This window comes from Cherax quadricarinatus, chromosome 39 (assembly GCF_038502225.1).
Source record: "Cherax quadricarinatus isolate ZL_2023a chromosome 39, ASM3850222v1, whole genome shotgun sequence".
Taxonomy (NCBI): Eukaryota; Metazoa; Arthropoda; class Malacostraca; order Decapoda; family Parastacidae; genus Cherax; species Cherax quadricarinatus.
In genome coordinates, this window is record NC_091330.1 from 9341030 (window position 1) to 9367817 (window position 26788).

At 41.2% G+C, this 26788-nt stretch overlaps 1 protein-coding gene across 5 annotated transcripts in view; it reads left to right on the forward strand.

Annotated features, from left to right (window-relative positions):
• The window catches only part of LOC128696330 (uncharacterized), a 50810-nt gene that overhangs the window by 16607 nt on the left and 7415 nt on the right, over positions 1-26788 (forward strand). For all 5 annotated transcript variants that reach the window (XM_053787534.2, XM_053787535.2, XM_053787536.2 and 2 more), the window contains 2 exons: positions 1615-1722; positions 26013-26176. In XM_053787534.2, the coding sequence (XP_053643509.1) occupies positions 1615-1722; positions 26013-26176 (272 nt within the window). The remainder of the gene's footprint in view (positions 1-1614; positions 1723-26012; positions 26177-26788) is intronic.

Consider the following 26788-nt stretch of genomic DNA (forward strand, 5'->3'; position numbering starts at 1 on the left):
ACTCTCCTCCTGATGATCTTTTCCATGACTTTGCTTACTATACACGTCAGTGACTCTGGTCTGTAGTTTAAAGCATCATGTCTGTCTCCTTTCTTAAAAATTGGGACTACATTTGCCATCTTCCATACCTCAGGTAGATGCCCAGTTTCAATGGATGTGTTGAAGATTTTTGTTAGTGGCACACACAGCATCTCTGCTCCCTCTCTAAGGACCCACAGAGAGATGTCTGGTTCCACCGCCTTTGACGTATCAAGTTCACATAGCAGCTTCTTCACCTCCTCCTCGGTTGTGTGTATTTCATCCAGCACTTGTTGGGGTACCTCCCTATTCGGAATTCCTGGAGCCCTTCCTGTCTCTACTGTAAATACTTCTTTACATACTTCCTCACATACCTCTTCTTGTGTGTGTGTGAGTGTGTGAGTGTGTGAGTGTGTGTGTGTGTGTGTGTGTGTGTGTGTGTGTGTGTGTGTGTGTGTGTGTGTGTGTGTGTGTGTGTGTGTGTGTGTGTGTGTGTGTCTGTGTGTCTGTGTGTGTGTACTCACCTATTTGTTATTGATTAATACCACAAGTTCGTGGTCACAATAATATAAAATACTGCTCGTTGAACTAGTACATCAAACAGGATCTAGAATGAAATTAGCCTAGAGTCATCCACACCATCGTGTGTCCTTGGCTAGGGAGTACAACATCTAGTTCCGCTGGATGCGCTACTCTTAAGGATCGTATGGTCCAGTGGATTAAGGCGTCATGCGTTTTCGCCCACCATGAGACAGGCCAAAGCAGCATGGGTTCGAGTCTTTGGCTAGTGCAGTGTTGTTGTTGATCAATACCACTCATTCGTGGTCACAATAATATAAAACATTGCTCGTTGAACTAGTACACCAAACAGGGTCTAGAATGAAATTAGCCTAGCGTCATCCACACCATCGTGTGTCCTTACATAGGGAGTACAACATCCAGTCGGGGGTCCACTGTACATATATATGTATATATAAATATATATATATATATATATATATATATATATATATATATATATATATATATATATGTGTGTGTGTGTGTGTGTGTGTGTGTGTGTCGTGCCGAATATGTAAAACTGGTCAATTAGCAAGAACTCATTTAAAACTAAGTCCTTTCTAAAATTTTCTCTTATACGTTTAAAAACATTTTTTTCATTAATGATAATTTAAAAATTAATAATTTTGCACCAGAAAGAATCTTAGAAAACTTACCTAACCTTATTACAACAAGTTCAATTTATTTTACCCTAATCCAATTAAATATATTTTAAATAAGTTTACGGTAATTTAATACTAAACAAACATAATGAAATATATTTTTTTCGTTAGGTTTAGAATGATTTTTGCGAAATTATTGCATACAAAAATTTTCACTTGTCTTATATGGCAAGATGAACGTTGTTATTTAAGGCAAGATCGCAAGTTCTGCCTATTCGGCACGACATATATATATATATATATATATATATATATATATATATATATATATATATATATATATATATATATATATATATATATATATATATATATATATATATATATATATATATATATATATATATATATAAACCTACTATCCTCATCACAGGTTTGGTATCAACGGCAAGGAGTGCCTCCTGCGGGCGGTGTGTGAGGGATCACAGTCTTCCATACTTGGTATCGGCATACTGGGCGAGGTCATCACCGCCCTCCTCACGTAAGTACCATTTATCAGGTTATCTCCACAACACTTAACGTGAGTACTGAGCCACCACTTTGGCAATGCACTTAGCAGAGGTCAGAAGGAAATTTAACAGTAATCAGTGGTGATGCTAGAGCAGACCTGGAAAAGAGAAGCAAATATTATTGTGCATGATTAAAAGAGTGAAAATGGTAGGTGTTAGGGGGGCACAGGCTGCCATAATTATATTTATTTTTCTCCTGCTATTCTGTGAAGAAGGAAATCAGTCATGGGGGGCTGGAAAAGGCGAATGGGGTAATAGCACCCTGGACAGTAAAAGTCCAACAGTTGTCACCGTATCAGAAACGTATATGTAACTATCGCCGCAAGGTATGGCAACACCGCATACCCAAACAAAAACAGTGGCACACAACTCTTATTGTAGCGCTCTTAAGTGGTGATATCCAAACAAATCCAGAACCTTAAATTATTTTGCAGAGGCAACACAGGCAGATAAGTGACAGTGTTAATGACGGTCTAGTAGCTAGTAATGATAATCTTAAATCCATATGTAATGCATACATAGGCCAATGTGAGACAATACAGCCATTATTATTATCTCAAACACCACCAAACAGGTGCATACACTGTACTAAAGTGCGAAAGAAGAACAGAAAAGACACCTTATGTAAAATGTTTAAAGGGTGCGTGCATGATGGATGTTTGTACAATTATAGTAACGGTGCCAGAATTCATTTTGTGTGTAACAAATGCACTTTGGCACAGTTGCCCTTTAGCAATGATGACATTGATTTACCTAATTTTAATACAAATGACCCATTGCCGTATATTAATGATTATAATTGTTTTATGAAAACAGGCCTTCACTTTATTCATGTCAACGCAAGATCAATTTTCCAAAATTGGCAGAAATTAGGATTCTAGCTAACAGAATTAGGGCGGCAGTTATAACCATCTCTGAATCCTGGTTGGATGAAATGGTGGCTGACGACGAGGTCAAAATAGAAGATTACAATATAACACGCTTAGATAAGAACGGAAAGGGCGGTGGAGTATGTGCCTACATTAGAAATGACTTATCTTACAACCCAAGACCTGATTTAGATAATAATAAACTGGAGATTCTATGGTTTGAAGTGCTGCTTCCCAAGACTAAACCCATCTTAGTGGGAGCTAGTTACCGCCCTCCCACCCAGGCTCAGTTCTTAGAAGACTTGAAAACAATTGCGAGACAATAATACTGGGCGACTTCAATATCTGTTTTCAGCAGCAAAATAACGGGCTATGCAAAAGGTATAAGCAAATTCTAGGTTTAATAGTTACACTCAACTAATTAATACACCAACCCGGATCACACAGTTCTCAGCCACACTAATTGACCACATACTTTGTTACCGCGCTGAGAACACTAGTCAGTCAGGCGTCATTACCACAGGCCTTAGTGATCATTTCATCATTTACTGCATCAGGAAAATCACTAGGGATAGGATAGGCCTACACAGGACAATAAAAATGAGGTCAAATAGAAACTACAGTAAAGAAACACTGGTAAATAGGCTACACAATTGTGACTGGACAGAGATAACAAGTTGCACGGACGTAAACGATGCCTGGGAAAAATTCAGAACAATGTTCACTACCATCCTTGATAATATTGTACCAGTTAAAGAGGTCAGGATTAAACGAAGAACTGAACCCTGGATGACTACTGAGATATTAGAGAATATGAAATTCAGAGACCAGCTACTAAAAAGATTTAAAGCAAACAGACAGGATATTGCAGCACTAAATGAATTCCAAAGGGTGAGGAACAGAGTGCAGAGACTTATAAAAGGAGCAAAGGCAAAGCATTATTGCTCAAAAATTGAAGAGGATAAGCATAACCCCAGAAAACTCTGGCAACAACTAAAACAGTTGGGGTATAACCATAAACCAGTAGATAGGTCTAACATAGTACTCACTATCGACAACGAGGTATGCCACGAAACATCTAAGGTGGCAAATTCTTTTAATTCCTACTACTCATCTGTTGTATCAACACTAGTAAGTAACCTACCAGCTGAATCAAATACGTTTAACACAGGCTCTGATAAGTTTCAAACATACTATACCAATAAAGGGGTAACCCCAAACAGTTGTCAGCTAGTAAGTGTATCTCTTGACTTTATTCAAAAACAACTAAGCAGGTTAAACACAACTAAGAGCACTGGCCCGGATAACATCCCATCTAAGTTCCTAAAAGATGGTGCTTCTGAATTGGTAATCCCGATTGCTCACATAATAAATTTGTCCATCACCACTAATACCGTACCGGAAGGATTCAAGGAGGCCAGAGTTACTCCTCTCCTCAAGAAAAATAGTAGGTCTGATGTAAGCAACTATAGGCCTGTTAGTATACTCAGTATAATATCCAAAATTCTAGAGAGGGCGGTGTACTGTCAAGTAGTTAAGTACCTTAGTGACAACAACATTCTCCATAGCTATCAATCAGGCTTTAAAAGATCTTACTCAACCGACACCTCCCTAATTAATCTGATGGATTATTTGAGAACTGAAATGTCAATGGGGAACCTCATAGGTATGGTAACCTTAGACCTGCAAAAGGCCTTCAATACTGTCAATCACAATATATTATGTAAAAAGCTTCAAACTATCGGTATTGGTTCTATAGACTGGTTTAAGTCCTACCTTAGCAACAGGAGACAAATTGTCAAAATCAACAAAACGGAATCAGAACCCCTGCCGATAGCATGCGGAGTTCCCTAAGGTAGTATTCTGGGTCCCTTATTATTCATATGCTATGTTAAAGACATGCCTATCAGTGTCAAGTGCAAACTCCTACTGTATGCAGATGACAGTGCTCTATTAGTGTCAGGTAAAGACCCACAAGATATAGCTAATGTATTAACACTGGAACTGGAGTCCTGCAGCAAATGGTTAGTAGACAACAAACTATCATTACACCTCGGGAAAACTGAAGCCATTCTCTTTGGCACGAAACATAAACTGAGAAGGGTAAATAATTGTATTGTCCAGTGTAATGGGGAGCCCATCACTTCAGTTTCCTCGGTAAAATATCTGGGAATCCCCTTTGACCCATGCATGTCAGGAGAATTGATAGGGAACAGTGTAGTAAAGAAAGTGAATGCCAGATTGAAATTCATCTATAGACAAGCCGTGTCTACCTACTGAGGCTCGCAGGACCCTATGTCTAGCTCTTATACAGTGTCATATGGATTACGCTTGCTCTTCATGGTACTCTGCCTTGACAAAAAAACTGAAAGATAGACTGCAAATCACCCAGAACAAAATAGCAAGATTCAACCTGGGCCTGGGTCCAAGAGAGCATATAGGCCAGGATGAATTACAACAGTTGGATATACTGAATGTTGAAGACAGAGTAAAACAACTGAAGCTAAATCTTCTTTATAAAATTGCTCACAAACAGTGTCCAGAATATCTTGCTGCCAATTTTGTCAAGGCTGGGAACCAAAGTAATCGTAGTACTAGGGGGAGAGAGCACAACTAGTAGCCACAGTCAGTGGCCAGGCTTCAAACACCTTTTATTGTACAGCAATAAAGGAATGGAACAGACTGCCAGCACATTTCAAAGCCAGTCATAGCATGAACCAGTTCAAGAAGAGTAACGAAATTGTCTGATGAATGTAGCTACAGAAAAGGAGGGGAATGATTTTTTATTTTTTTTAACTAACACGCGAGTAATTTTGCATTATTCCTAGTAATGACCCTCGTATTGTAGATAGTCTTAATGACCCTCGTGTAGTAGATAGTCTTTTAGTATAGCAATAAAATGTTATCTCCATTATAGAATAATAATAAGATATTATAACTTTTATATTATAATAATAAGGTAAAAGGACCCCAGTGGAAAAAAGTCACCCTGTCTGACTTTTGGGTTATCCCAGGTTCTCTACACATATGCTGCTATGTATGATAATCTATGTAACTGTATTTGTGTATACCTGAATAAACTTACTTACTCTGAAGATTGAGCGAGTGAATGTGTAGTTCTTTATTACTGTGTGGTCCACGCCTATAGGTTGGTCTATTGCCGATCTCCCTATGATATCCTAGCGCTCATGGACTGTATCAGTGGTATCAGTATAGAGTGCTACCTTGGTATCTGGAAGTTACTCACAATGTTCCCCACGTATGTATAATATATATATATATATATATATATATATATATATATATATATATATATATATATATCTCTGTGTGTGTGTGTGTGTGTGTGTGTGTGTGTGTGTGTGTGTGTGTGTGTGTGTGTGTGTGTGTGTGTGTGTGTGTGTGTTGACCTGGAGAGGCCTTGATCCATCATCCTCAATTTCCAGAGCGTCATCATCGTCGTCTTCAGACCTGATGCACGACTACGTGGAGGCAGAGTACCACGGCAGGTCGTATGATAACTGTAACTCCATATACCCTGCCTGCCCTGTCTCGCTCTTCAGGTGGCTTGACTGACACCTCTCTCATCTCAGATGGTGAACACAACCTCTCCGCCTCATTTAGACTAATTGAACTGACGTATGGACTTCAGTTCAGTCGCCCAGTGTCACTTGCCTTGAATATATATATATATATATATATATATATATATATATATATATATATATATATATATATATATATATATATATATATATATATATATATATATATATGTAGTGCCGAATATGTAAAACTGGTCAATCAGCAAGAACTCATTTAAAATTAAGTCCTTTCTGAAATTTTCTCTTATACGTTTCAAGATATATTTTTTTCATTATTGTTAATGTAAAAATTTTTAATTTTGCACCAAAAGAATCTTAGAAAACTTACCTAACCTTATCATAACAAGCGCAATTTATTTTAGCCTAACCCAACTAAATATATTTTAGATTTGTTTACAATAATTTAATACTAAACAAACACAGCGAAATATATTTTTTTCGTTAGGTTCAGAATGATTTTGGCGAAATTATTGCATACACAAATTTTCACTTGTCCTATATGGCAAGATGAACGTTGCTATTTAAGCCAAGATCGCAAATTCTGCCTATTCGGCACGACATATATATATATATATATATATTTATATATATATATATATATATATATATATATATATATATATATATATATATATATATATATATGTGTGTGTGTGTGTGTGTGTGTGTGTGTGTGTGTGCGTTATTTATTTATTTATTTTTTCATATTAAGCTAGTGAGTAGTGTGAGCCAACAAATGGCAATTTCAAAAATATTTTTAGTGTTCTAAAACCTTCATAATCCTGGGTAGAATGTTGTATAATAAACTGCTATTGGTACGTCGTATAATAAAGGATTTTTCCCCTGTTTAAAGTATCTTTGTAACTGAGATTTATTTACGTGTTTATATAATATACTGATCCTCCTGTATACATTCGTTTATATTTACAAGTGTATATAGAATATTTACATGTTTATGTAGTATATTTATATATATATTTTATATATATCCGTTACACATTTTTCAAGTTTATTATTTATTGTAGTCTTTTATAAGCTTTTCAGTCGCTAAACTACCTTTCCTCGATATTAATATATTTCACTGTCATTATTACTACCTTAAAAACCACCTCAGTAGCATGTGTAGAGGGATTTTGATGTTTTTTGCAAGTACCGTCTCATTTTTATGTTGAATGTTTATAGAGCCACTGTCAGCCTACGCCGTACTGAGCCCTGTAAGTACAATTTTCTTCTTGTTTGCAGTTTATAGGGTCACTGACTGCCTACGCCGTATCGAACCCTGTAAATACCGTCTTCTTGTTGGTAATTTATAGAGCCACTGACAACCTTCGCTTTATCGAGCAGAAAAAGTACTATTAATTAATCCTCACTGTGAACAAAAAATGCAATTAATCGTTTAAGTATATGTCTTCAAATATTTTGGAAGAATATGTAAACGAGGATAAAGGGTATTCGACTTAACTGCTGTTCCAGATTTCTCAAAAGTGTCGTTCTCAAAGAGACAAAAAATGTTAGATGTCTTGTAGCACATTATTGACAGCCTTCGCAAACCGAATTCATTTCCACGTAACCGTATTTATCATAACCGAACTCGGAGCAGTCATATCGGAGCTCAAAGCCACCGTAACCGAACTCAAAGCCATCATAACCGAATACGGTCACCTACATACAATTTTCCCAAATAAAAACTGACTGTACTTTAATGACGCTTACATCGATTCGGAAGCGAGATGATTGTAATTTGGCCGATCGACTCGCGTGACAGTGAACATGGCAGATGCTCTCTCTCTCTCTCTCTCTCTCTCTCTCTATATATATATATATATATATATATATATATATATATATATATATATATATATATATATATATATATATATATATATATATATATATATATATATATTATATATATATATATATATATATATATATATATATATATATATATATATATATATATATATATATATATATAAATATATATACATACTTTTTTTTTTTTTAACGTCAGCCGTCCCCCACCGAGGCAGGGTGACCCAAAAAGAAAGAAAATCCCCAAAAAGAAAATACTTTCATCATTCAACACTTTCACCTCACTCACATATAATCACTGTTTTGCAGAGGTGCTCAGAATACAACAGTTTAGGAGTATATAAGTATAAAGATACACAACATACCCCTCCAAACTGCCAATATCCCGAACGCCTCCTTTAAAGTACAGGCATTGTACTTCCCATTTCCAGGACTCAAGTCCGGCTATATAAAATAACCGGTTTCCCTGAATCCCTTCACTAAATATTACCCTGCTCACACTCCAACAGATCGTCAGGTCCCAAAAACCATTCGTCTCCATTCACTCCTATCTAATACGCTCACGCACGCTTGCTGGAAGTCCAAGCCCCTCGCCCACAAAACCTCCTTTACCCCCTCTCTCCAGCCTTTTCGAGGACGACCCCTACCCCGCCTTCCTTCCCCTATAAATTTATATGCTTTCCATGTCATTCTACTTTGATCCATTCTCTCTAAATGACCAAACCACCTCAACAACCCCTCTTCAGCCCTCTGACTAATACTTTTATTAACTCCACACCTTCTCCTAATTTCCGCACTCCGAATTTTCTGCATAATATTTGCACCACACATTGCCCTTAGACAGGACATCTCCACTGCCTCCAACCGCCTCCTCGCTGCAGCATTTACAACCCAAGCTTAACACCCATATAAGAGTGTCGGCACCACTATACTTTCATACATTCCCTTCTTTGCCTCCATAGATAACGTTCTTTGTCTCCACATATACCTCAACGCACCACTCACCTTTTTTTTCTTCATCAATTCTATGATTAACCTCATAAGTAAGTAAGTAAGTACGTTTATTCAGGTATACACAAATACAGTTACATAGAATTATCATGCATAGCAGCATATGTGTAGAGAACCTAGGATAACCCAAAAAAGTCAGACAGAGTGACTTATTTCCATTGGGGTCCTTTTACCTTATTATTATAATATAAAGGTTATAATATTTTCTTATTATTCTACAATGAAGATAACATCTTATTATCATACTAAAAAAAAAGACTATCTACTACACCAAGGTCATTAAGACTATCTACAATACGAGGGTCATTACTAGGAATATGGTAAAATTTACCCGTATGTTAGCTAAAAAATAGAAAATCATTCCCCTCCCTTTCTGTAGCTACATTCATCAGACACCTTTTGGCACTCTTCTTGAACTGGTTCATGCTATGACTGGCTTTGACATGTGCGGGCAGTCTGTTCCATTCCTTTATTGCTGTACAATAAAAGGTGTTTGAAGCCTGGCCACTGACTGTGGCTACTACAAAGTTGTGCTCTCTCCCCCTAGTACTATGATTGCTTTGGTTCCCAACCTTGACAAAATTGACAGCAAGATATTCTGGACATTGTTTGTGAGCAATTTTATAAACATGATTTAGCTTCAGTTGTTTTACTCTGTCTTCAACATTCAGCATATCCAACTGCTGTAATTCGTCCTGGCCTACATGTTCTCTTGGTCCCAGCCCCAGGATGAATCTTACGATTTTGTTCTGGGTGATTTGCAGTCTATCTTTCAGTTTTTTTGTCAAGGCAGAGTACCAAGAAGAGCAAGCGTAATCCATATGGCATTGTACAAGGGCTAGACATAGGGTCCTGCGAGCCTCAGTAGGTAGCACTGTCCTTGTCTATACAGGAACTTCAGTCTGGCATTCGCTTTCTTTACTACACTGTTCCCTATCAATTCTCCTGACATGCATGGGTCAAAGGGGATTCCCAAATATTTTACTGATGAAACCAAAGTGATGGGCTCCCCATTACATTGAACATTAAAATTATTTACCCTTCTCAGTTTATGTTTCGTGCCAAAGAGAATGGCTTCAGTTTTCCCTAGGTGTAATGATAGTTTGTTGTCTACTAACCATTTGCTGCAGGACTCCAGTTCCAGTGTTAAAACATTAGCAATATCTTGTGGGTCTTTACCTGACACTAACAGAGCACTGTCATCTGCATACAGTAGGAGTTTGCACTTGACACTGATAGGCATATCATTGACATAACATAAGAATAATAAGGGACCCAGAATACTACCTTGGGGAACTCCACATGTTATCGGCAGGGGTTCTGATTCTGTTTTGTTGATTTTGACTATTTGTCTCCTGTTGCTAAGGTAGGACTTAAACCAGTCTACAGAACCTATACCGATAGCTTGAAGTTTATTACATAATATATTGTGGTTGACAGTATCGAAGGCCTTTTGCAGGTCTAAGGTTACCATACCTATGAGGTTCCCCTTTGACATTTCAGTTCTCAGGTAATCCATCAGATTAATAAGGGAGGTGTCGGTTGAGTAGGATCTTCTAAAGCCCGATTGATAGCTATGGAGAATGTTGTTGTCATTAAGGTACTTAACTACTTGAGAATACACCGCCCTCTCTAGAATTTTAGATATTATACTGAGTATACTAACAGGCCTATAGTTGCTTACATCAGACCTACTATTTTTCTTGAAGATAGGAGTAACTCTGGCCTCCTTGAACCCCTCCGGTACGGTATTAGTGGTGATTGATAGATTTATTATGTGAGCAATAGGGATTGACAGTTCAGAAGCACCATCTTTTAGGAACTTAGACGGGATGTTATCAGGGCCTGTGCTCTTAGTTGGGTTTAACCTGCTTAGTTCTTTTTGAATAGTCATGAGATACACTTACTAGTTGACAACTGTTTGGGGTTACCCCTTTATTGGTATAGTATGTTTGAAACTTATCAGAGTCTGTGTTAAAGGTATTTGATGCAGCTGGTAGTTTACTTACTAGTGTTGATGCAACAGATGTGTAGTAGGAATTAAAGCAATTTGCCACCTTAGATGTTTCGTGGCATACCTCATTATCGACAGTGAGTACTATGTTAGACCTATCTACTGGCTTATGGCTATACCCCAACTGTTTTAGTTGTTCCCAGAGCTTTCTAGGGTTATGCTTATACTCTTCAATTTTTGAGCAGTAGTGCTTTGCCTACTAAATCCATCCGCTGACACGTCAACTCCCAAATATCTGAAAACATTCACTTCTTCCATATCACGGGTCTCTAAGCAACTGTTACCTTTAATGGTCTGAATGAAGAGCATTAAAGCCTCAAATCACCTGTAAACTAACGTTAAGACTACTTTTAAATAGGGAAAAATGTAACCTGCATGCTAGGTACGGTGCTGACAAGTAGGTGAAAATAATCTGAAGCAGTGAAGCCCACTAGGTTGAACCTGGTTCTGTGGGAGGTTCATCAAGGTCCACAGGCAAGGTTCCACGTGGTTCACCAAGCACTGGGACACGATTACCGGTCCATTTACCAGTCATTACCAGTCATTCTTAATCGAGACTCGAATCCCTTTCAACAGTGATGATACAGAGAATCGTCTGAAAGACCCATAGTTATTATTATTATTATTATTGTTATTATTATTATTATTATTATTATTATTATTATTATTATTATTATTATTATTATTATTATTATTATTATTGATGTATTGCTATTATTATTATTATTATTATTATTATTATTATTATTATTATTAAAATAAAACATTGACAGTCGGTCCCAGTGTACTATTAAACATTTAAAAACTGCACTAAATTATATTAATCAGCTACGTTATTTATGGGCAAGTGTGGGTTATGTGAGTCACGTGTGCCCTCATAGAGGACCCATACGTTATTGAATCATGCCCATTCACCCATGTGTATAGAATCATCGCCAAAGAGTGACAGCAGCGCGGAGGCGACGCCAGAATCTTCAGTCTTCACGGTGTGGCGCCAATGTTGATGAGTTTTGTCAAATAACAATGAACGAAGCGGCGGAAAGGTTGCGATTCGGGCCAGCGTGACAGTGTGACGGTGTGACAGCGTGACAGTGTGACAGCGTGACAGTGTGACAGCATGACAGTACTTTAATGAAGTAATAGCTTCCTTCACAACCCCTCAGAGATGGTAATTCTCACGTAATAGTAACTCCAGTACTGCATAGAAATGTCGTAGTGAAGACAACAACGAAGAAAAAACGCACGTTGCAAAATAAGCTTTTATTTGGGACGACGTTTCGCTTACACAGAACTCTATTATTTAAAAAAAAGATAGTTCTTCCATTCTATTTTAAACACAGAACATGTGAAAAAAAAAATAATATCAAGGCTGTGTGATCCTTTCTAAGAATGTTCGCTGAATCACTGGAAACTCTGTAATCAATGTATCTACAGGAGGGTGAGAATTTTAATAAATTGTAAATAATTCGTGTTCAGCGTTAAATCCATGTGGGTCATTCAGCGCAAGACGTGGTGGAGGCTCGATCCTCAGTCTGCTATCTTTAGCGGAAAGAACTATTTCCTGGCAGGAGATGCTATTTCTGGCCGGAGAGTGCTATCTCTTAGCGGGAGACGCCATTTCTCAGCGGGAAGAGTTGTCTCTTAGAAGGAGGAACTATCTCCTAGCGGGAGGTGCTGTTTCCAACACTAACTGGCGGCAGGTGCTCAAAATATATACACCGATATATACATCGAGAGGTGTATATCTCTCAGAGTATATACTTTGAGAGTTTATATTAACTCCCGTTTTAATATTCTTTACTGGTGACGAACAGTTGAGATACAGCCTTCATGTAGTCGATAGGCTTCAAACCTAATAAGCCAACTAACCCTATCTCCCTAAATGGGCCGGCAAATGGGTGAGGACTTTCTTCGGCTTATTAACCCAGGACAACTCAAGAAAGCCAGGTAATAGTATTTCAGTTAAGGAAACTTCAGTTCTCTTCCCTAGAATGCGACCCACGACAGTCGCCTAAAACACAGGTACCTATTTACCGCTAGGTGAATATGGGCAGCAGGTGTAAGAAATCGCCTCTTACGTCTGGCTACGCCTGGGAAGATCTACGAAAATAACTCGACGGAAATATTGACCCACACCAAGATTACTTCCTTTGGCCCCTTGGGAAACTTGTCAATTGCAGAGGGAGAGAGAGAGAGAGAGAGAGAGAGAGAGAGAGAGAGAGAGAGAGAGAGAGAGAGAGAGAGAGAGAGAGAGAGAGAGAGAGAGAAAGAGACTTATAAGCCCAGATTTATATCCCCCTCTTCACCATGCAGTTCTGCTCCGTACTATCTAAATACTCAAATTACCTCAGTAACTCATCCTTTGCGGCCAGCAGTAACAGCCTGGTTGTTCAGGCCCTGATTTACCGCGGGGACTGGTCACGGACTGGGTCATGGAGGCGTTGCCCCTGGAAACATCCTCCAGGTATACTTCAGGTACCCCAGACCATCTTCTAATAATTCTCTGCATAATATTCACACCACATATTTCTCTCACTCTGACATCTCCGATGCCTCCAGAAACCTCGCTGCAACGTTTAAATACCATGCCTCACATCCATATATCAATGCTGGTACCGTTGTACTCTGTTATATTCCTCCTTTTACCTCTATTAACGACAGGCAGGACCGGGAGGTCCCACCTCACATTGTAGATCATGGTGGTCCCACCTCACATTGTAGATCATGGTGGTCCCACCTCACATTGTAGATCATGGTGGTCCCACCTCACATTGTAGATCATGGTGGTCCCACCTCACATTGTAGATCATGGTGGTTCCATCTAATACTGTAAATCATGGTGGTTCCATTTAATACTGTAGATCATGGTGGTTCCATTTAATACTGTAGATCATGGTGGTTCCACATACTGTAGACCATGGTGGTCTCACCTCACACTGTAGACCATGGTGGTCTCACCTCACACTGTAGACCATGGTGGTCTCACCTCACACTGTAGACCATGGTGGTCTCACCTCACACTGTAGACCATGGTGGTCTCACCTCACACTGTAGACCATGGTGGTCTCACCTCACACTGTAGACCATGGTGGTCTCATCTCACACTGTAGACCATGGTGGTCCTGCCTCACAATGTAGACCATGGTGATCTCACCTCACACTGTAGACCATGGTGGTCTCACCTCACACTGTAGACCATGGTGGTCTTGCCTCACACTGTAGACCATGGTGGTCCTGCCTCACACTGTAGACCATGGTGGTCTCACCTCACACTGTAGACCATGGTGGTCTCACCTCACACTGTAGACCATGGTGGTCCTGCCTCACACTGTAGACCATGGTGGTCTCACCTCACACTGTAGACCATGGTGGTCTCACCTCACACTGTAGACCATGGTGGTCCTGCCTCACACTGTAGACCATGGTGGTCTCACCTCACACTGTAGACCATGGTGGTCTCACCTCACACTGTAGACCATGGTGGTCGCACCTTACACTGTAGACCATGGTGGTCTCACCTCACCCTGTAGACCATGGTGGTCTCACCTCACACTGTAGACCATGGTGGTCTCACCTCACACTGTAGACCATGGTGGTCCTGCCTCACACTGTAGACCATGGTGGTCTCACCTCACCCTGTAGACCATGGTGCTCTCACCTCACACTGTAGACCATGGTGGTCTCACCTCACACTGTAGACCATGGTGGTCTCACCTCACACTGTAGACCATGGTGGTCGCACCTTACACTGTAGACCATGGTGGTCTCACCTCACCCTGTAGACCATGGTGGTCTCACCTAACACTGTAGACCATGGTGGTCTCACCTCACACTGTAGACCATGGTGGTCCTGCCTCACACTGTAGACCATGGTGGTCTCACCTCACCCTGTAGACCATGGTGGTCTCACCTCACACTGTAGACCATGGTGGTCTCACCTCACACTGTAGACCATGGTGGTCTCACCTCACACTGTAGACCATGGTGGTCTCACCTCACCCTGTAGACCATGGTGGTCTCACCTCACCCTGTAGACCATGGTGGTCCTGCCTCACACTGTAGATCATGGTGGTCTCACCTCACCCTGTAGACCATGGTGGTCTCACCTCACCCTGTAGACCATGGTGGTCTCACCTCACACTGTAGACCATGGTGGTCCTGCCTCACACTGTAGACCATGGTGGTCTCACCTCACACTGTAGACCATGGTAGTCTCACCTCACACTGTAGACCATGGTGGTCTCACCTCACACTGTAGACCATAGTGGTCTCACCTCACACTGTAGACTATGGTGGTCTCACCTCACACTGTAGACCATGGTGGTCTCACCTCACACTGTAGACCATGGTGGTCCTGCCTCACACTGTAGACCATGGTGATCTCACCTCACACTGTAGACCATGGTGGTCTCACCTCACACTGTAGACCATGGTGGTCCTGCCTCACACTGTAGATCATGGTGGTCTCACCTCACACTGTAGACCATGGTGGAAGATTGAGACACTTATGCAGCATATGGGAATCTTTATTCAGGAAACGTTTCGCCACACAGTGGCTTCATCAGTCCAATACAAAGAGGAAGGCGTAAGGAGAGGAGGAGTATGAGGTAATCAGTCCCTCAGCCTGGAGTCGATGTGTTCAGTCCATCAATCTTGTAGAATGTACATTCTACAAGATTGATGGACTGAACACATCGACTCCAGGCTGAGGGACTGATTACCTCATACTCCTCCTCTCCTTACGCCTTCCTCTTTGTATTGGACTGATGAAGCCACTGTGTGGCGAAACGTTTCCTGAATAAAGATTCCCATATGCTGCATAAGTGTCTCAATCTTCAACTTGTCGGTTTTTCAAACCATTCATCAAGACCATGGTGGTCTCACCTCACACTGTAGACCATGGTGGTCCTGCCTTACACTGTAGACCATGGTGGTCTCACCTCACCCTGTAGACCATGGTGGTCTCACCTCACACTGTAGACCATGGTGGTCTCACCTCACACTGTAGACCATGGTGGTCCTGCCTCACACTGTAGACCATGGTGGTCTCACCTCACCCTGTAGACCATGGTGGTCTCACCTCACACTGTAGACCATGGTGGTCTCACCTCACACTGCAGACCATGGAGGTCTCACCTCACACTGTAGACCATGGTGGTCTCACCTCACACTGTAGACCATGGTAGTCTCACCTCACCCTGTAGACCATGGTGGTCTCACCTCACACTGTAGACCATGGTGGTCCTGCCTCACACTGTAGACCATGGTGGTCTCACCTCACCCTGTAGACCATGGTGGTCTCACCTCACCCTGTAGACCATGGTGGTCTCACCTCACACTGTAGACCATGGTGGTCTCATCTCACACTGTAGACCATTGTGGTCTCACCTCACACTGTAGACCATGGTGGTCTCACCTCACACTGTAGACCATGGTGGTCTCACCTCACACTGTAGACCATAGTGGTCTCACCTCACACTGTAGACTATGGTGGTCTCACCTCACACTGTAGACCATGGTGGTCTCACCTCATACTGTAGACCATGGTGGTCTCACCTCACACTGTAGACCATGGTGATCTCACCTCACACTGTAGACCATGGTGGTCTCACCTCACACTGTAGACCATGGTGGTCTCACCTCACACTGTAGACCATGATGGTCTCACCTCACACTGTAGTCCATGATGGTCTCACCTCACACTGTAGTCCATGGTGGTCTCACCTCACACTGTAGACCATGGTGGTCTCACCTCACACTGTAGACCATGGTGGTCTCACCTCACACTGTAGACCATGATGGTCTCACCTCACACTGTAGACCATGGTGGTCTCACCTCACACTGTAGTCCATGGTGGTCTCACCTCACACTGTAGTCCATGGTGGTCTCACCTCACACTGTAGTCCATGGTGGTCTTACCTCACACTGTAGACCATGGTGATCTCACCTCACACTGTAGACCATGGTGGTCTCACCTCACACTGTAGTCCATGGTGGTCTCACCTCATACTGTAGACCATGGTGGTCCTGCCTTACCTCATCCTTGGAACAAACCTGATTACCTCCCATTCCCACATTGATTTTACTTTTTTCTCTTTTCTGCTGTTGTCTTTAGCGTCAACCAACAGAGGCTGCTATCTTTAGCGCTTAAAAGCAAAGGCTGCTATCTTTAGCGTCAACTAGTAGAGGTTGCTATCTTTAGCGTTAATCAGCAAAGGCTGCTATCTTTAGCGTCAACCAGCAGAGGATGCTATCTTCATCGCTATCTAGCGGGCTCTCACAATAACGCTGACATTTATGTATAGCACAGACCAGCTGACGTGAAGTAGTTAAGGTAATTATCTTGGCCTTTCCTGCTCATTACTAGGGAGGACTCCTGGGGATAAATGGTGTACTCACCTATATGTGGTTGCAGGGGTTGATTCACTGTTCCTGGCCCCGCCTCTTCGCTCTCCTCTACTAGACTTACTCTCTCTCCTGGCTCCAAGAGTTTTATCGTACTTCTTCTTAAAGCTACGTATTGATACTGTCTCCACTACTTCGCTCTTCATGACAACTCTAAGGCTGAAGAAATATTTTCTCACACCCATGTGACTCATCTGAGTTTTCAACTTCCAGTTGTGTACTCACCTATTTGTACTCACCTATTTGTGGTTGCAGGGGTCGATTCACAGCTCCTGGCCCCGCCTCTTCGCTGATTGCTACTAGGTCCTCTCTCTCCCTGCCCCATGAGCTCTATCATACCTCGCCTTAAAACTATGTATGGTTCCCGCCTCCACTACGTCACTTTCTAGGCTCTTCCACGGCCTGACTACTCTATGACTGTGTGTGTGTGTGTGTGTGTGTGTGTGTGTGTGTGTGTGTGTGTGTGTGTGTGTGTGTGTGTGTGTGTGTGTAAATTCCAGTACAATGTGTACTGGAATTCACACACACGCAGTGTGTGCACCTACCTTCCTAAGGGGTCGTCCATTATTAATCCCACCCATTACTAACTCACCTACCTGAAGAACTAGACATAGGTGCAACACCTAGGTCTCTCTTCTGGCGAAAAATTTTGACAGTAAGATACCCGTCGGTATTGACAGTAAGAGACCCGTCGGTATTGACAGTAAGAGACCCGTCGGTATTGACAGTAAGAGACCCGTCGGTATTGACAGTAAGAGACCCGTCGGTATTGACAGTAAGAGACCCGTCGGTATTGACAATAAGAGACCCGTCGGTATTGACAATAAGAGACCCGTCGGTATTGACAGTAAGAGACCCGTCGGTATTGACAATAAGAGACCCGTCGGTATTGACAGTAAGAGACCCGTCGGTATTGACAGTAAGAGACCCGTCGGTATTGACAGTAAGAGACCCGTCGGTATTGACAGTAAGAGACCCGTCGGTATTGACAGTAAGAGACCCGTCGGTATTGACAGTAAGAGACCCGTCGGTATTGACAGTAAGAGACCCGTCGGTATTGACAGTAAGAGACCCGTCGGTATTGACAGTAAGAGACCCGTCGGTATTGACAGTAAGAGACCCGTCGGTATTGACAGTAAGAGACCCGTCGGTATTGACAGTAAGAGACCCGTCGGTATTGACAGTAAGAGACCCGTCGGTATTGACAGTAAGAGACCCGTCGGTATTGACAGTAAGAGACCCGTCGGTATTGACAGTAAGAGACCCGTCGGTATTGACAGTAAGAGACCCGTCGGTATTGACAGTAAGAGACCCGTCGGTATTGACAGTAAGAGACCCGTCGGTATTGACAGTAAGAGACCCGTCGGTATTGACAGTAAGAGACCCGTCGGTATTGACAGTAAGAGACCCGACGGTATTGACAGTAAGAGACCCGTCGGTATTGACAGTAAGAGACCCGTCGGTATTGACAGTAAGAGACCCGTCGGTATTGACAGTAAGAGACCCGTCGGTATTGACAGTAAGAGACCCGTCGGTATTGACAGTAAGAGACCCGTCGGTATTGACAGTAAGAGACCCGTCGGTATTGACAGTAAGAGACCCGTCGGTATTGACAGTAAGAGACCCGTCGGTATTGACAGTAAGAGACCCGTCGGTATTGTATAGCACCGTCATGACCTATAAACCTTTAAGATGAAATTACTTGGTCGACAAACACACGTGTTGAACAAGACTATATTTACAAAACGTTTCGCTCGAATTACAGCTCTTCCAAGACTCACGATATCGTAATGACACGATTGCAAACAAACCACTATGCAAGCGGGGATTGAACTCGCGGCTAGTGAGTCATAAAATTAACATGCCGCTCTGGAGTTTTACGACCCACTAGCCGCGAGTTCAGTCCCCGCCCGGACCGTGGTTTGATAGTTCTTTCAAGTCATGAACAAAGTTTCGCTTCCATTATAGAATATTTTTCAAGTCAAAAACAGTTTTTAAGTGACCTGAAAAAATGATGTGCTTGGAGCGAAAAGTAGTCCAAAGAAAGGCATGTTTCGCCTGAAAAAAGTGTGCTTAGAGCGAAACGTAGTGCGAATAAAAATATGTGTTGCCTTCTCGTTTTCGTTGGCTCATGTGTCACCGTAACGCCCCTCCAACCACAACTTCCATGCACACCGCGGCTTGGTCATGTCGGCTGAGCTCTCCTCACGACCGTCCTCTCCTCATCGAACACTGAAGAAGGCTCAGCTCAATCAACTTGGCTATCGGTAAAGGGAAGCTGTCCATCCCTTATCTCAGATCTTGCGACTGTAGAACTCTCCGTGCTGAGGAAAGATGGTGACACACAAGTAACTTCAGCATTCACATCCTAGAAGCACCGAGTCTTGTCACTCAGAAAGGATATTAAATAAGACACATGCGCAACATTTGGGTGCCTTTACTGTCAAAACGTTCCGCCTGCACAACGTATTTGATTTAGATTAGATTTAGATTTTTGCTGCCGAAGCGGCTAGTTCATTGTGCACCGCTATCCTATAGACTGTAGCATAATAGCACTGGGGACAGTCGCAGAAGTAGTTTTGAGATGATCAGTCTTGGTAAGAGGTGGTCAGTCCCTCAAGGTCAAATCTAATATACAAAAGCAGAAGTGAGGTACTTGCATTCCGTAAGTTATATGGTCTTCATATTTTTGATAAAATTTGAGTGCAATGACTCTTAAGATGATTAGTGACGAGTCTCGACCAGGTCTGACTGAACCTGTATATTCAGAGGAGCCTCCAACACCGGAGGGATGTCCGTGGACTTAATGTTACGTACACGACTAATGTTCTCAAGTTTGTCCTCCTGGCCCAACATTCTGGGCACCCAGAACGGGTCACAAGACTCCCATAATATAACGGGACATATTATTGCATACCTTCCAGTCCTGTGACCCTGGTCTCTCCAGACGTGTCTAGTACGTAGTATTTATACTGTGTCCTTTTCAGTCTCTAGCTCTTGGCCGTTGTACAATGTTTATTTTCATACATTGATTCTAATTTTCAATTTCTTTAGTCTTCTTCTAAAATTATAAATATTATTTATTTAATTTTAAATCAGGATACGTTAGGCTAGGCTAAGTTAAGTTAGATTACGTCAGGTTAGGTTAGATTACGTTAGGTTAGGTACGTTACGCTGCGTTACATGAACCTATGAACATTCAGTCACAAACAAGCAAATTAAATATCCCCGACACGTCTGGCAACGAGGTGGCTAAGCATAAGCAGGAAACGTTCAACTATGTACAAACGTCACTGGTACTGTATGTATAATGTTCGCCAACACCGTAGTCCTGGCACGGGTTAGTCTGAATCTTGCGATGACCCGTCTATCACTGGTACTGCCAGACAGTTAGCTGATCAATGGCCCTTGGTATGACGTGGCAAGCCCCAGTACTTGTACGTCAGTGAGATCCTCAACCACCCGTAATACATTCTGCATGTGGAAAAGAGTTAGGGTTGTAGTAGTAGCATTAGCATGAGAGAGAGAGAGAGAGAGAGAGAGAGAGAGAGAGAGAGAGAGAGAGAGAGAGAGAGAGAGAGAGAGAGAGAGAGAGAGAGAGAGAGAGAGAGAGAGAGAGAGAGAGAGAGAGAAAGAGAGAGAGAGAGAGAGAGAGAGAGAGAGAGAGAGAGAGAGAGAGAGAGAGAGAGAGAGAGAGAGAGAGAGAGAGAGAGAGAGAGAGAGAGAGAGAGAGAGAGAGATGACCCACTCAATGGTCACTCATTAGTCACTCGGTGGTCACTCGGTGGTAACTCACTGGTCGCTCAGTAGTCACTGGTCATTCAGTGGAACTTTTGGTCATATAACAGAGACCCTTCTGGTCCAGCCCATAAAATCTAGGGACCACATCATGTTATGTGATGGTCACTTACCTACACCAAAGAAACTTTTTTAAGATAACATAACAGCAATAATAATAATAATAATAATAATAATAATAATAATAATAATAAATAATAATAATAATAATAAATAATAATATTGTAACATAACAGAACTACTTATTGATATTAGTTTTTTGTATGTGAAAGATGTGGGTGGTGCTAGTAGATGGTGGTGCTAGTAGATGGTGGTGCTAGTAGATGGTGGTGCTAGTAGATGAAGGTGGTGCTAGTAGGTAAAGGGAGAGGTGCTAGTAGGTGAACTTGGCGGTGCTAGCAGATAAAGGGGGTGATGCTAGTAGATAAAGGGGGGCGGTGCTAGAAGATGAAGGGGGAAAGGGTGGAGGTCTGACACGTAAAGCCAGCCAGGCACTATATAAGGCAGGGAGCCACGGGCCACAAAATTCAGTTGCCTTCCGCGAGAGTTACAGAAGTATCGCTGTAGCCTCTGTAGCACCCAACACCGCAGGTGGGTGGCAGTGGCAGGTACGTTCAGAAGCGTACATATACACATACGCACGCATACATGCTCACGTATACATACGCTCGTATACATACGCTCGTATACATACGCTCGTATACATACGCTCGTATACATACGTCTGTATACAAGCGTACGTATGCATGCGCGTGCATATGTACATGCATCTTTTTCCTAACGGAGGATAGTGTATATTCTCAAATCATACGTAACAATGCAATTATTATATCGTCACGTATACCTGTAATGCATAGTAGTGCCCCTGGACGCATGAGCGCACACACACACACACACACACACACACACACACACACACACACACACACACACACACACACGATCAATGAGGAACCAATAAGACTTACTTCATCAGAGGCATCAGCACCAGATGATATATCACTACTAATACTAAGAGAAGTAACTGAAGTCCTGTGCAAGCCACTCGTACATAAATTTAACAAATTGAGGAAATAATCGACGACATGAAGATGGAACTGCAATATTCAAATTCAAGAGAGGTAACAAGCAGGATATTCTGAAGTACAAAGAACTTGCAGTCCGTGGGGAGTGTCTGTAAGGAGTGTCCGTAAGAAGTGTTCCTAAGAAGTGTCCGTAAGGAATATTCCTAAGAAGTGTCAGTAAGGAATATTCCTAAGTGTCCGTAAGGAATATTCCTAAGAAGTGTGTCCGTGAGAAGTGTCCGTAAGGAATATTCGTAAGGACTGCCCGTAAGCAGTATTCGTACGAGATGTCCGTAAGGAGTGTTGGTGAGGACTCTCTATAAAGAGTGTCAGATGGTAAATGTTGGAAGAAACAGAGAGGAAAAAAAATATTTTAAACACCTAGTGAGTACTCGAGTCCTCACGGAACAAAAATATAGATTCAGTAATGGAAGTTTATACCTTGCTAACGTCTAAGTCTCTAAGAGGTAAGAGACAACAGAGATAGAACAGGGACAGGTAGGTTCTCCAGGACGGGTCCTGGCCCGGGTCTTCTCTGTGAAGGAGAGAGAGAGAGAGAGAGAGAGAGAGAGAGAGAGAGAGAGAGAGAGAGAGAGACTGTATTTAATATTTCTGTTACTTTGAGCTCAATTTCAAGTTACTTCCAGTCCTGAAACAAATCAAATCATTTCTATTTCTTGAATATATCTTCCATTTTATCAAATGATACTAAGAAAGTGAGAATAAAACCATAAAAACCATCCAGAATTACACCACAGCCCCAGAGAGAGAGAGAGAGAGAGAGAGAGAGAGAGAGAGAGAGAGAGAGAGAGAGAGAGAGAGAGAGAGAGAGAGAGAGAGAGAGAGAGAGAGAGAGAGAGAGAAATGATCAGACTGCATGCTCAGAGACTGCAAGAAATCTTTGCATATGGTGCTTTTGACAGGAAAACATGGACAGACTGTAGATAGACTTGCATAGACTGTAGAAATACTTGTACAGATTGTAGATGGACTTGCGAAGACTATGGAAGGAACTGCACAGACCTCAAGATGATCGAATACATGGTTACTTGAATTTTAAGTTACCAAGAGTAAGTATGCAAGACTCCCACAGCATTACCATCCGGGAAGATGCATTTGATAAACAACGACCTCGACACCTTCACGTTAAGAGCCTTTATCCAAGAAATTCCAACTAAACTCCTCTATCACTTGCTATAATTGCATTCGTGGTAGTGGTAAAAAAATAGAAAGTAAATTTTTATCTACCCTTTTTTATGTAAAGAAGTATTTTGTTTGTTCTTCAGTGATAGAGAATAAAGAAAAAACTGTTATAATGAGACGATCTCATACGTCGAGATGGTACAGTAACTTCGAGACAATAACATTATTACAATATATATATATATATATATATATATATATATATATATATATATATATATATATATATATATATATATATATATATATATATATATATATATATGCAATAAGATCATTGTAAACAGGTGATTTCAGAATATGCAAAACAACCACTCTGAAAGAATAGAGAAATTCCAAGCGCTTTCGCGACTACTCACATTATCAAGGAACTATGAAAGTAAAGCATCCAAGGAAGCTATATAAGGGGTCTGGCCAGCACCTCACTATCAGATCCCACAATGGTTAAACACCTGACGCGCGCCGACCCAATTTGGATAGGTCCTTTGCACAACTCACCCACAAACTATTCTACCCAAGAAAATTTAAAAATTATTATTTGTCCAGTGTATTAAATTCTTCTTTGGTTTATATAAATTAGATCCATTTATAATTAATAGAATTTGGGAAGAATTTAATACACTGGACAAATAATAATTTTTTAATTTTCTTGGGTAGAATAGTTTGTGGGTGAGTTGTGCAAAGGACCTATCCAAGTTGGGTCGCCGCGCGTCACGTGTTTAACCGTTGTGGGATCTGATAGTGAGGTGCTGGCCAGACCCCTTATATAGCTTCCTTGGATGCTTTACTTTCACAGTTCCTTGATAATGTGAGTAGTCACGAAAGCGCTTGGAATTTCTCTATTCTTTCAGAGTGGTTGTTTTGCCTATATATATATATATATATATATATATATATATATATATATATATATATATATATATATATATATATATATGTGTGTATATATATATATATATATATATATATATATATATATATATACATATATATATATATATATATATATATATATATAATATATATATATATATATATATATATATATATATATATATATATATATATATATATATATATATATATATATATATATATATATATATATATATATATATGTACATCATGGTATAACTTTATACCTGGCCGTTATATTCATCAGCGTCACCTAAATCTGGCAGTAGTCCGTGGCCAGATGTCATGGAGAAGGTCCTCGTGGTCGCCAAGGTGTAGCTAAGTGTAGGTGTGTACTTGATGGTGCTCACTGCTCGGAATGACATTTCATCGGGGGCTCCACTGGACTCTTCCTGAAGTGCTTGTCGTCTTCTGAATTATTTTTCGGGGTCGAGGTTTTGGCTACGGTGCTCCGGGCGACCTGGGGAAATCTTTCGCTCCCAATGAAAGTAGGAATGCTGTCGATGTGGGGCTTTAATTTCTTGGCTGTCTGTCTTCACGATTCATGAAATCGCAATAACACAAACAATTTACGGAACGGGTGGAGCTTGAACCCATGGCAAGTGAATCCTAAAACACACAGACCAGTGCGTTAACCACTGGGCCAATGGTTAGCGCACTGGCTATACCTTATGATTTAGAAAGACACATAAGCAGGACCGAAACATTTTCTAATATGTCTTAGTATTTGCTTACGTGTCTTTCTAAACCACTTTATAGCTATGATATCTTATGCCACGTGATCAACCAGGCTGTTGCTGTTGGCCGCACTCAAACTGACGTACGAACCACAGCCCGGCTGGTGAGCTACTGACTTTAGGTGCCTGTCCAGCTCTTTCTTGAAGACAGCCAGGGGTCTATTTGTAATCCCCCTTATGTATGCTGGGAGGCAGTTGAATAGTCTTGGGCCCCTGACACTATGTTGTCATATAGTACAGCAACACAATTCACATGTGCTAATTAAGAGACAAACCTTGGGAAGAAAGATTCAAAGACTTTTGATAAGCCAACGAAAGGCCTCGGTCAGATGACCAAAAGCTTCAACTGCAAGTCATCATATGACAAAGACCCGCGTCAAGAAACACTTATCCCGTTTCCTGACTAACCTTACCTAACCTAACCTTAGAATTTCTTCACCCAGGAAACGGAGATATTAAAGAAATTTCTTGCAGTCTAGCATGACAACTTGAAACTCCGTAGCAAGAGGTGTAATGCAAATGTAGGGATTTTTTTTAGAGATTTATAGAAAATCTCCCTCTTGTAGTTATGGCAAAAACAATATACCCATTTAATACCAGACTGGATAAACGCTTTGCAAATATAAGCTTCAACTAAACAATACAGGGACTAAGTGCGGTAGATCCAGTGTTATGGTAAACTGGAACCGACGAAAGTTTCCGAACTACTCAGGATGACCAATTCACCATAGACGACTTTTATTAATATTTAATAACAATAATTAATAATTATAATTAATATTAATATTAATAATGAAACAGTGAGTAGCATTTTGCTTGCTACAGAATGTCGAGGCTGGGCAAGAGAGCCCTGAGGGTGTGTGGTGTGTTGGTGGTGGCTATGGCGGTGCTGGCTGCTGCAGAACTAACGGAGACCTGGTTCGAATACCGTGCTCGTACCAAGAGAGAACTCAAGAAGAAAGCACACACCTCTCTTGACACCAACATGGGTGAGTGTGTCCACTTGATTCATTCTCTTTTTTTTTCGCACAATTCAGTTCACAGGTTAAGAGGTGTTAACTTGTCTCAGGTCGCATTGCCTATATTGTTTAAAACAGAAATTACAGAAGTGTGAAATAGTGAAAATATGAGTATGAGAATTTGTTCACATGGAGTGTGTGTACTCACCTAATTGTAGTTGCAGGGGTCGAGACTCAGCTCATGGCCCCGCCTCTTCACTGAACGCTACTAGGTCCTCTCTCTCCCTGCTCCATGAGCTTTATCATACCTCGTCTTAAAGCTATGTATGGTTCCTGCCTCCACTACATCGCTCGCCAGACTGTTCCACTTCCTGACTACTCTATGACTGAAGAAATACTTCCTAACATCCTTGTGGCTCATCTGAGTCTTCAACTTCCAAGAGTGACCCCTTGTTTCTGTGTCCCCTCTCTGGAACATCTTGTCTCTGTCCACCTTGTCTATTCCACGCAGTATTTTGTATGTCGTTATCATGTTTTCCCTATTCCTCCTGTCCTCCAGTGTCGTCAGGCTGATTTCCCTCAACCTTTCTTCATAGGACATTCCCCTTAGCTCCGGAACTAGCCTTGTCGCAAACCTTGGCA